The sequence below is a fragment of the Gordionus sp. m RMFG-2023 genome, chromosome 4, assembly GCF_954871325.1.
Source record: "Gordionus sp. m RMFG-2023 chromosome 4, tfGorSpeb1-WG-v2, whole genome shotgun sequence".
Taxonomy (NCBI): domain Eukaryota; kingdom Metazoa; phylum Nematomorpha; class Gordioida; order Chordodea; family Parachordodidae; genus Gordionus; species Gordionus sp. m RMFG-2023.
Genome location: NC_088778.1, coordinates 2,059,754 through 2,073,171, shown reverse-complemented (window position 1 = coordinate 2,073,171; position 13,418 = coordinate 2,059,754). Strand labels below are relative to the sequence as shown.

Genomic DNA, 13,418 nt, shown 5'->3' with positions numbered 1-13,418 from the left:
TGCAAATTTTCTTCCAATCAAAAATTCTCTACATTTTGACAATCAAAAAATGATTGCTTTTGAATGATAATGCACAACATGTTGGTCCTCAATTTGTATGAAGTTAGAATGAATATTAAGTTTAAAAGATTTCTGTAATGATTTTATTATAGGAGTATGTGAAGTCATTTTGTCGGTAGATGATTGGTGCCAAATAAAGGACCTTATTAGTGTATTGTTCCTTATAACAATGTTAAGATTATAATCAGAACAATTATGTTTATTTGATTTTAAGGCATATGGATTAGAAGCCGATTAGATTTAGAAAAATTTACAGTTCCTTTTTATACGAAATATTAGAAAAGATGATTCGAGAGCAACAATATTTGCATGTTGTATACGCTTCTATATATTTAGACCCTCGATATCAAGTTTTATTGAGTATTGAGCAAGAATAAATGGCTAAAGACCATCTTCAGGATTTATGGGATAATCAAAACTCCATTATTTACAATTTATTAGAGGCTAAGACAATACTTATTGGTTTTAGTGATAATAATAATAATGATAGCAACATTGATGATCTTGAAATTTTACTTTTAGATAGAGAAGAAAAAAAATCAAATTATCATCAGATAGAAAGGAGGATCAAAAACTGTCTATTGCATCTTTAATAGTAAAATTCTCAGAAATTAAGAGAATAATTAAGGGAATATATATTTTAAAATTGTGGAAAGAAAATTCTACAATATCTCCAGAATTATATATCTTATCTAGAATCTCTTAGTGGCTTTACCGGCGATACATAATAATTTTATAAAGATAACTATCTATTTTTAGGTAATGGTAGAACGTGAATTTTCATCTTTGAAATATATATTGTCTACATTACGCGGAAATTCTCAAGGATGATATTTTAGAAGATATTATGATTGTGCCAGAATAAAACATTTAAAATATTAAATTATTTCCTTTTTAAATTTTTTCATTTGTAAAATTATGAATATGTATATATTGAAGTATAATAATAAATGAATGGAAAAAAAAAATCTTACTTCGAGTCATTGTTTTTATGTTCCCTAACTCCGGACCCGAACCCGGAACCCGGGTCCTTTCAAATTTTATTCCGGTAACCGAACCCGCTGCCTTCGAATAGAACAGCGAAACCGGAACGAACCGTTATAATTTTCTGAACCCGTAACCGAACCGTTATTGAGAAAATATTCAAAAAGCGAACCGAATAGTTGTAAATATTTTTGAGCCGGTTCATCACGGTTTTTTAAAAAATAGTATATTATCGTATACATCGAGGATTGGCAAATAGATGTCCGAGCATTTCTGCCATCTATCAGAGAAATCCTTAGGCTTTCCTATTTTGGTTATAATCTTAATCGGACCGGTTTTTAAAATCGACCCGAATATCGTGCTATTCAACAACACTACTAATTTTGAAATTTCAATTTTCCTTGGGGGGGGGGCAATTTAAATTTGTGATTTCATTCTTTTTTTTCTCGCGATTAAATCGCCATTATCTTAATATAAATCAATACCAAGTTTATTACTCAATTTGAATGAGATTAGGCAAATTAGTAGTGTATTAAATAAGAAATAATGAATTTCTTCAAAAAAATAACCGAAATGGAGCAAAGCCTTTATTTTTGAACTAAAAACCGAACCGCTATACTTAACGGTTCTAAGCCCTGCAGGTCAAAGGTGCCACAATATTTGGGAAACGCAAATGTCCAGTTGTTGTTGCAAGTTACGGCTAATTAAGAAGTAAAAATAATTTTTTTTTTTTACATTTTAAGAAGTGACAAACTAACTCATTTGATAAAAAAATTTTTTTTTAATGAATTAATTTTCAAAACTTTAAGAGATTCATACATTTGTAAATATACATAAAGGTTAGAACGAGATATGTCAGTTATAAAAGGTGGATAGCTATGTCTCACTTAAGTATTCACCCCCCCCCCTCTCCCTCGATCTCCATTATAAATTTTCACCTTAATATTTAAAACAAATAAAGTGATATAAATAAATGGCTGCTTGATAAATATATATAGATATCTTATGAATTCCTCCCTGCTAAAGTAATTTAGCAGACATTTCGATTTTATATCAATTAGAAACGGCCTTCGAAACAGGATGTTAACTTATCATAGGCGAAATTAGCCCTGATTAAGCAATTGATATCGGAATCTTAAGTTTTAGTATCAGTCAATCTAACAGACATCTCGGCATTTTATTATATAAAGTTTTATTATCAAAAAGCCAGAAAAATTGTCATTATTGGATGTTAAGTAAATTTTTATCAAATATCAATGAAACTTTTGGAATCTTAAAGCAGCAGGTAATATATGATGAGAAATGTTCAGAGTTGTTAAAAGATACTATTTTAAATGGATCTAGATACAGATACAGATACTTTAATCAAAAATCTATTTAGATACAGAAACAGATACCCCATTTTTGTATCTAGATACTTGTATCTACATACTTTAACAACTCTGGATTTTTTTAATATAACTTTTAAATAAGGATAAATTTAATAAATTACTATGTTACAAAGTTTATAATAAAGAATGAGATTAATATTAAATGAATTCTCGTCCCATGAACAGAGAATAGGGAACTGATATCGTTTAGATCGAATTCTATTAATTGCTATCCTCTTCCTAAAATAAAAGCCTTTATTTGTATTTTCGGTCTTCGATGTAATGCGATGTTCCTAGATCCTTGAAGAAGGCTAGGGTGTGAGTGCCAAAAAAAAGTTAGCGTTGTAGAAAAATGGTTGGGAAGTAAAACAGAAGAATATTTGGCTGATTATAGCTTGGAGAGCACTAGTAGGTTCTACATAGGAAAAATCCCGGTTAGGAACTTACCACTCTTCCATGTAGATATCTTTAGCTATTCTTATTCCGTAAAATACTAATCGATTAATTTTCTTTAGCTCTGTCCTCAAATGTCGCTTATTTTTCCTTTCAATCTATTTTTGTCATTCTTCCATTTCGTCAATTTTCTAATTTTTTTATTATATTCAATTCATTTATTTCTCTTCGGTATCTTTCTTTAAAATTTTTTTTTAAACCCCCCCGCTCCATTTTTTTTTGTTATATACAATTTCCTGTCACGTGTCATACATTTAAGAATGAATGAATGAATGTATAATTTATTATAATCACAAATTTTTTTTTAATAAAATTATTTTAAAGAATTTGAAATCACTTTTTAAAATTATAGTAGTTTTGAGTGATAATTAGATCTATTAAATGACGGATAAAAATTATGCCCTCTATATTTATTGGTTATATCGTCGGTTGAGTGTTATAGTGTTCTATCTCCACATTTTTTTTTTAAGTGCATTTTATTTTAGATAAATTTCTTCACATATATATAGAATAATCCTTTATTTGTTTATTATCATATTGCGAATTCTTTTTTAAAATACAATTACAATTCCTTTCGCTTTTTAAATTCCATCCTAAAAAATATAAACAAATTGGATAAGAAACACTATGATATCAGCTGATGATAATGTGCGCAATCTCTGACATTCACCAATAATATTTAAACAGATATCCTCCTTTTATATATTTGATATTAAAATTATAAAAAATGCAAAATAACTTTAAAAGACGGGAGAATAGAAAGATGAACAAAAATAAAAGAAGAAAATTTAAAAAAAATAGAATAATGTTTAAAAAAAATACGAATTTAAAATGATAATAAAAAAAATTATTTTTAATAAATCAAAAAAGGTAAAAAATAAATAAATAAAAATTTGAAGAATATAGTGAAAAAATTGAAAAATCGAAGATTATAAAGCCAAATAAAATAATGATAAAAATATTATTCAGAATAGAAATTGAATAGAGATGACAATAAAATTTGAAGAATATAGTGAAAAAATTGAAAAATCGAAGATTATAAAGCCAAAAAAATAATGATAAAAATATATTCAGAAGAGAAATTGAATAGAGATGACAAAAAAATTTATTTTAATAAATCCAAAAAGGTAAAAAATAAATAAATAAAAATATGAAGAATATGGTGAAAAAATTGAAAAATCGAAGATTATAAAGCCAAATAAAATAATGATAAAAATATTATTCAGAAGAGAAATTGAATAGAGATGACAAAAAAAATTATTTTTAAAATCAAAAAAGGTAAAAATTAAATAAATAGAAATTTGAAGAATATAGTGAAAAACATGAAAAATCGAAGATTATAAAGCCAAAAAAAAATAATGATAAAAATATCATTAAGAAGAGAAATTGAATAGAGATGAAAAAAAAATTTATTTTTAATAAATCCAAAAAGGTAAAAAATAAATAAATATAAATTTGAAGAATATAGTGAAAATTGAAAAATCGAAGATTATAAAGCCAAAAAAAAATAATGATAAAAATATTATTTTGAAGAGAAATTGAATAAAGATGACAAAAATTAGATAAAAATGGTAAAGTTAAATTACAAACTACAAAAAAAAATCAGGTAAGAAAAATAGGAAAAAGAATAAAAGAAAACAAATTAAATAAAATAAAATTTTACAAAAAACACTTGAATGATGAAAATAGAATAAATTATTTTCCGATTATGAATGAGAATTTCCTTTGGTTAAACCACCCTTTACCCTGCATTCATAGGGCGAAAGAATATTTTCTATACTTCTCCGCGATTCGCGGTAACCATGAATTAAGACCTCTCATTCAGCGAATCCGCAGCGGAGAATACAAAAAATACAGCTTATTTTGTACATTGCGCCACGAATTCGCTTTGATTGACACTTTTCCCATTCCAAAATGGTAAATCTTATAAAATTTATTGATGAATTTAATGGAATACCTTAAGTTTACCCGAAAATTACTATATCAGTAACAAAACTAAAAAGTTTATAAAAATATTTGACACCTGACCTTCAATATCTAATACCATTCTCTCTGCGATAGAGAAGAGTGAGAAAAAAAATTTAATCATACTGCAGGAAGTGAATAAGAAATTTTTTTAAGAATACCTGTTTTACATTACAATATAAATAGCAATGTGTTAACTCTCAATACAAAATTAAAATACAAAACATGTCTTTTATAAGCTAATCCATTCTCCTTTCGTAGCTTAATTATTAAATTAAACATTTAAGTTTTGTAATCATTTATTATGTTTAATCGCAAAAATATTATTATTATAAAAGCAAATTTTAAAAAAAAACTATAACAAGTTTGGGGGAAAAAAATAACATCAAAAGTACGTGGTTATATTAGGGTGTTATAACTATGAAACATCGGGAAAGGAAGTGATCAAAATAAAATAATGCTACAATTCTGACATAAAAAAAAAGGTTGAGGTGCAATATAGAAGATTAATAATATAGTAAAGTGTATTATAATAAAATCTATGCAATTTAGGGGGTGGGATGGGATTCATTTAGCGAGAAAAAAAAAGTTTTTCTAGCTCTATATATATAATTTCTATTTCAATTTATGGTGCTTGTTAAAAGAAAACATATCTAAAAGTATCCTCCTAAAACTCTTGTTAAAATACAAATATATGTAAAAATTGGCGCTACTATGAACCATGGCCAAGATATTTGTGAGATGGAGATAACCCATAAAGGGCTTGGTGGAGTACAATGACGGCTTCAAGATTGCTAAAATAAAGTGCAAAGACATGGGTATATTAGCCGCGAAGTAAACTATGACTATTCCTATCATGAGAGAAGTTAACTCCCTATCTTCCGTAGAAACTGTCTGAACTTTTTTGCCTTCTGCAGAGTTATCCACCCCAGATGATACTGTTCCTATTGCCGAACCTACTGACTTTTCTATGGCTATCACTTTCTTCTTTTTCATCATATTTGCGAAGGATAGGGATATTCGGTAATTGAAATAGCACAATAATATCATGGGTAGAATCGAAGACAAAATTTCTTTGAGCCACAAATAAATGTAAAGCAACAGTACCCTAGAAACGGTGGAGTTTATAGTCACGAACCATATTCTTTTGCCTGTGGTTTTATCGTCCCTGATATCCGGAGAATATTTAAAGGTCTCATTGACGGCCATGGCTATACCGAGAAAGTAGGATACCGCGATGGCGATGTGCACCCTTCCAATCTTGCAGATAGACTTGTACTTCAGGGCATAGCATATGGCTATAAATCTATCCAGAGCTATCAGCACTATAAGGAACGCGCTGATTTTGTAAAAAGAATTCAAGAAAACGAAATGTACTCGTGACACGTAAAAAATGTACCAGTGCCGATAAACGTATCGCAAACGCTCCCATCTGCCTATGTAATACATAATGGGATAAGGTATGAATAGTAAACAATCAATGATGTCGGATATGGCCATCCATTTTATGAACACGTGGGCAGCAGCGACCGAACCCGACTTGCTCATCTTGATCAAACGATCTATGATGAGTAAGGTTAAAATATTGCCTAACAACCCTAAAAAGATCAATATGGGAGCTATCACCCAATATATCGTGATTAGGTAAGTCTTCATTTCGTACTCCAACAAATCTACCATCTCCATAGGGGACAACCGGGGTACTTGGCTCACGTTAGTCTCCGTCATAATTGCCGTAGTTAGATTTAGGTCATCACTTAAGAGATTCAGTGTGTCGTTTGACATCGTTAATTGTTCCTTCTCTCAAATTTAAATATCATATTTTTTTTTGAAATTTTATTTTTTGAAATTATTCATTAAAAATTTGAAAAATGTTTTTGATATATGAAGTTAATCAAACAAAAAAAAAACCAAAATAAAATGTTTTTGTTAAACACATAAAGCCATTATATATAATTATAAAAAGATAAATAAATAAATTATTTATGAGATTAAAATTATCACTTTTTTTGATTTTAATCAAAAACAAAAAAAAATAATTATGTTAATATATTATATATTAATAAAATTTAATAATTAAAATATATATTATTTATTAATTTGATAATTTGTAAAAATGAAATATCAAATAAACAAAAGCCGCACACGACATCACTGACGTCAGGAGAGATAAAAGAGTTGGCTAATGCCCCAGGAATGACTTGAATGGCAAACTATTCCTATTTTTTTTTGTGATCTTATTCTTTATGAATTCTTCTATTAATTACACGATATTTATTTATTTTTAAAGATACTTATAAACCTCTGAGATTTATCATTTATAATCTATAATGTTAGAAATTTTATCTGTAGAGTTACTGGAGTTTGAAATGAAATTTTTTTTGAAAATTCTAAGAACAGGAATTCCCCGTTTCTAAGTAAATTTTTGTATGTTTGTGATCATGTATTTGCTTAGAATTTCGGACAGGTATGGCATGATTACAACACAACAGGACAAGGAGTTAGAATAATAGGAAGCTACAATTATGAATTTTGGGGGGAGACGTGCACACAGAGAGCTGGTAGGTTGGATGTTAGATTTCGGAGTTAGGAGTCCATAGCTCGAAAATATCAATTTTTTAGAAAAACTTCCAGGCTTGCGAAGGTATAAGAGAATGAAAGGGAGCATGCCATCCGATCCACCAATTTCTTTTCACAGTTTTGCCGGTGATTCCATCATCAAATAAATACACTCCCTTTCGGCACATCCCTTATATTCCTCGTAGAAATTTTATCACCTTAATACCATGGTCTAACGGCTTGCTCTTAACTAGCCTGGGTTTTATGGCCGCATCGATTTCTCGTCAAATCAAAGCATCTAAACTTGGGGCATGGCTTAATACAGCTTAGGCCACCCATAATTTGGAAATCTTGGGTATCCGGCAAGACATCTTTTATTGATGAAATGCCAGAGAACCTGTTACACTCGAATCCAGGAATTCCAGCCTAACTTTAGCCGAACCGCTAAACCGGTATTCTGTTATTATATACCAAACTTGAACGGTTTACAAATTTATCCTCAGAAAACTGAACCTCCAAATAGGTCTGTGAGCCGGTTTTAACCTTTTAATATTTTAACTCTTTTAAGGATGATTAATAAGCAATTATTAGTAGATTTTTTTTTTGTGATATGGCTAATAAAATTTTAAAAAAATGTTTATTTAAGATATAATTCTAATATGCTTATATGCAAAGGTTTGAACCGGTTTTTAAAGGTCCGAACAAACCGGTTTTTTATTTTTAATGGACCGATTTTAACCGAGAACCGAATCGATATTCATTACGGTTTGGGTCCCCTGATTTAATGAGTGGTTTTTTTTACCTCCGTCAGGGAATACATCTCTAGATACCATTTATAATGTCCATATTGTAACGAAAATGGGAATATTTAAAATTTTGTATCGTTAACTTTATTTCTAAATGGGTGGGGGGGGGGAGGGGGGGGTTGATTATTAATTATTAAGAGAAGAAACTTCTCTGATTTAAAAGAATTTAATTTGTATATAAAATGTAGACCTTGCATAATATGCAGGAGGATATAGTATAGACATTTATTATATGATTAGAATTAGGGTTTTGAATATGTTTTAAAAAATGGTTCCGATCCCTAAATTTGATTGGGCAATTATTTTTTAAATTTGCCACGTTTTTGAGGGTTCGTAAGTTAGGATTTTACAGTTTACTTCAGATTTTTTTGGCGGGCTTTAATTAATAGATGGGGCGGGTTAGTACTTGTAGTTTACAATAGAACCCGACTCATATACTCCACGTGGTAAATACAAAAAAATATTTTGAAAATTTTTTTTTTTAATTTCGATTGTAATTATCAACCATTTATAAAAAAAATAATAAAATGTAATATTTTTTTTCGAGGAATTATAGGTAAACTTAACCACACATGCTTAATATCAACGTTCGCGATAACCATGATACAAAACCGAATTGAAATTTTAATGATATTTGTGACTATATATTATATATTTTTCATTTAAGATTTACTAGATAATCTAATTTCTATAATTTACTGTTACTATATTGAATCGTGAATGGAAAATATATTGTTTTTTGGCTGTGTCCCTATTTACCAAAAGTGTCACACAATATGATGATTTACTAATCTCTTTTTATTATTTTTTGGAATTTTTTTTTTACTCACGTTTTGACCATGACATACCAAAATTTACGAGCCTTGATAATTTCATTCATTTTTTTTTTTGTTTTTACAAAATAAAAAAAAAATTAATTTTATAAATAGATAATCGATTTAATTGAGTTATAGGCTGCACAGCGTGCTACGGACCTACGCGATCCGCCCTAACTAGTGTGGGTTAAACGGAAACGGCTAAACTAAACATTATGGCCATTTAAAATATGCGAGATTTCGCCAATAGATGTTCAATCCTGAATGTCATGTATGAGCAAAATCTCTAGACTTTCACGATATTTTTCTGGATAAAATGTTGAGTTAGCCGTTTAACAATACTAGTCCTAACTGGGGTTAAACCCTATCGTAATTTCTATTCCAGGTTAAACATCGGGCACAATTTTAGGGAATTCGTTTTATCTGACTCAAAATATATTTATTTTAGTTATTTTCGGAGAAATTTTTTTCCCTTTTTCTCAGATTCGTGCTTGGAATATAATCTATTTTTTAAAGAGAGGGGGGGGGATGGATACTTAAAAAGTGTTAGGTAAACATTTCCAAGCGTTTTTTTTTATAAAACCATGGCAGGGGAACTCGGAACAAGGGAGGCCATTTTTTATTGTTCTGATTCGTTCCCGTTCTTTGAGAAATTAATTTGCCGCCAAATTATTTCACTTCCAGCTGTTTGTTAAGATTAAAGGATTCCTTCCAGTTTGCTTTAAGATTTTCCATATCGGGAACGTGTCGAAAAGGCCCTCAAAATTTTCAAAAAATTTGGTAAACTAATCAAGGTCGATGGGACAGGTGTGGTAGTGACAGATTTTGGCAGATAAAATGACTAGATTCTCTTTCAGTTTCTAAATTCGATCTGAAATGCAGCCGATTAAAATATTTGGGAAGTCATGGTTGATCCTAACCGGAAGGGTTCGGATAATCTTAAAATACTGATTCCACTCCTTCGCTTCCGCGAAATATGATACTTGTACTGCGAACGTTCCATCTCCCTATTCCTAACAGTATTCGCAGGGAGAAGGGCTATATTGTTTTCTTCGATTTCGGGGTGTATAGCAAATAAAACCCGAATATAGTTATCGTTTCGTAAAGCATAGTGGGCAACAAAGGTTTCGTCACTGCCCAAAAGAATATATTGCAAATAAATTGATTCACACGTGATCGAGAGATATCAAGGTTAGGCTCAGGGAATAATTGGGCCCAAGTTTTCTGAATCTTCGAATCGTATGTGATGGCCATTTATCAGTCAACCAGTCTATTTTCTAATCAATATGAGAGATTTCCTCCTTCTTCTCATACATGTTAGTGTCAGATTACTAACTGAACTTCGAAAGTCTAATTTGAACATATTCCGACAAACAAAATATGACTGTATCAGTGGTGTCCCCTTGGTTTTTCTAACTAGGAAGGATCATCTAATTTTGCTTTTATCCTACAGGAACAAAAAAATAGGAATGAATCCTATCCCCAAAATCTAATTTTTTCATGGGGGGAGAAGGCACAAAATCTTTAAGAGCGATTGGCGCCTTCCCCTATTACGTCACCGAATTATATTGTAATGCCTTCTTAGCAGTTCTTGCCATCATCTTGTGAGAGATCATTTTCCCATACTAGAAAAAATTTGATAGGATAACATTAGAATTACAACTTCAATACTCTTTTTTTAACATCATCAAATAGGATCTGTTCTTGGTGTGATAACATTTTGAATGATATGCCACAGACGCAGGTTTCATGTGAAATAGAGTTCCATAATATTTTAATGAAAAATGTGCCAAAAGAAATATTTGAATGCCTTCTGTTAAAGCCTTCTTATTCTATCATAGATGTGTATCTAACGAAAAATTATACTAGTCTAATCTTGGTAAATGGTCAAATCTGGAGAAAAATAACGAAAATCGGATAAAATCGAAAGACACATTCATCAGTCATGGAATGAGAAATGGAATACCTAAAGTCATTCAAGTAAAAAAAAGCGGTATAACTAATTATAAATTTGAAATTTATTATGATGACTGTTTCATATCTCCTTGACGCTAAGAAGATTAATTCAGGCAAGTTTTCGGGGGGGGGGGGGGGGGGCTAAAGAAATGGGGCTTGAGATCCGATGAAACTAAGATAGTTGCATCGGAACATAGCGATTCGAGTGGAGCAATAGCCAACGGGACCTAGGGACCCATTGGTAAGAAATGACTATTGAGATAAAGTGATAATCAGAAAAGACGTGATACTTTCTAATTTTTGACCTTTCAGCTCTAATAATCGGATCAATGTTTGGGTTAGAGATACGGGTGAAATCGCACTGGTCTTTTCCCAACCGATAGGGATAAGTGTACGCGGGGAAGTTCGGGCAATACTAGCCCTAATTTATTAGAGATTATAATAGTTAATAGCTCGATGACGACTGGGCCGTCCTTTAGAAATATTATAAACTGGTTTAGACCATGTCGACCCTTAGGAGGATCGGAGTCTTTCCCGTACCCCTTAGATTCGTGGGGCAGACATAGGTCACAGACAAGCAAGAAAGAAAAAGTAAGAAAGAAAGATCAAGATTGGCAACAGAATATTGCTTTGCTTACATTAAAATTTATTATTTTTTTTATTTAAAATTATATATTTTGAAAAACGTATTAAAAGGTATTTAAAAGAGAGAACATTAAATAAACAGCTTTAACAAGTAGTTTACTCGTGAATTATCAAAGAGAAACGAAATAATTATATGCTTTAAATTAATAACGTGTTATAAAAAAATTTGATTTATAAAAGTAAATAAAATTCAAAAATCGATTTAATTTAAAAAAAAAAAAATTGTGTTTGTCAAATCATAAAAAATAAAGATATTATATTTTGACGCTTAATCACAGATGATCCTAAAGAAGGCTTCTACCTTCGGCAGAGAATATCAACTGAAATCTGCCGTTTTTAACTGCATATCCATACATGGATCTATAAGCCCCGTTGATCATACCTATCTAAATGTTTAATTTATTATTTTATTTAATATAGTTTTTATATAAATTTTATTTTACAAATAGTTTTGCATGTTATTTTAAATATATATATAATTTTTTTAAAAATAAAAGAAATGATTAATTTTATCTGTTTATAATGTACTGCCTGCAAATCTTAATCTGAAAAATTGTTTCAATAATAATGATTTGGAGTGTGTTGGATTACTAAACAGCAGAGTTGTTAAAGGATCTATCTAGATCCTGTATCTAGATATAAAAAGGTATCTGTGTCTGTATCTAGATCCATTTAAAGAGTATCTTTTATCAAATCAGCTAAACAGTGAACTTGCTTCCACTAAACAGCCTTAAAAAAAACTCTTTAAAAAAACGACAAATAAAATACAAAAAAAATAACAATGTCACCTAATACTTAAAATAAATCAAAATAGTGTCCTGGTTAGAAAGTTGTTTAGGCTAAACAGAAATAAGTATTAAACATATGGACTATCCAGGAAACATCCTTGAAGGCTTAAAATTAATTACTCAATTTAAATTTAGCGAAATATCGAGAACATTCCAGTTTGAAAATTTAAAAAATAAAATTAAGAATATGGTAAAATTAAAACTATTTCAATTTTATTTTAATATAAATTTTATTAAAATTCGAAGATACAAGATTTAAGAGAGCAAAAAACCTTTAGGGGGAGACCGGGGTTATGATGAACCCGGGGTTATAGCGAGACGTGGCTTTATTTTCTATTTAAACTGTGAGGGATAATTTTTTTTTACCAAAACTATAAATTATAATATAATGCATATGCGGCTAATTTCTATTTCTATTGGACAGGTTGAAGAATTTTTAATATGCATTATGATTTCGTACCTACAAAAATAACTTTTTAAACCTTTACTATTTTTCAAAAATGATTAATATACATTTTTACCACCCAAAAATCATCTTATGTATAAAAGGAAAAATCCTATTTTAAAGAATATCAATTTACCCTATACAAAATTGATATTATAAATACTTTAAAATATGATCTTAATCAAGGTGGTGGCATTGGGGATATTTTTATGAGGTTATTAAATCACCACAAGGAATCTCAAAACTAACCTTAATTACCCTATCAAAATCATTTTGGTCAAAAAATATAACTACATACAAAAATTTTGCGTGCAATAATTGGTGAGAGACAAATGTTAAGATAGGCGTTATATTTGGTTGGCTAGTATAATACAACATTTTTAATTTTATATGTAATTCCCTCCTCCCTAATACTAATGAATGAATAGAAGGATAGGAAATTCAAACTTATTTGCATAATTTTCAAAAATATCAAATTATTTTTTGATATATTATCGCTAACAGGAAAAAAAATTTCAAATAACTCAACGATTCCTTTAAATGATGATTCCATTTTGAGAAAACTGTCGCGC

General features: G+C 29.6%; 1 protein-coding gene across 1 annotated transcript; it reads right to left on the bottom strand.

The window, feature by feature from the left end:
* Positions 1-5,169: 5,169 nt before the first annotated feature.
* LOC135927864 (probable G-protein coupled receptor B0563.6) lies at positions 5,170-6,749 on the bottom strand. Its single transcript, XM_065464090.1, has one exon. The coding sequence runs from the start codon at positions 6,615-6,617 to the stop codon at positions 5,448-5,450; it is 1,170 nt and encodes a 389-aa protein (XP_065320162.1). The 5' UTR covers positions 6,618-6,749; the 3' UTR covers positions 5,170-5,447.
* Positions 6,750-13,418: the final 6,669 nt, after the last annotated feature.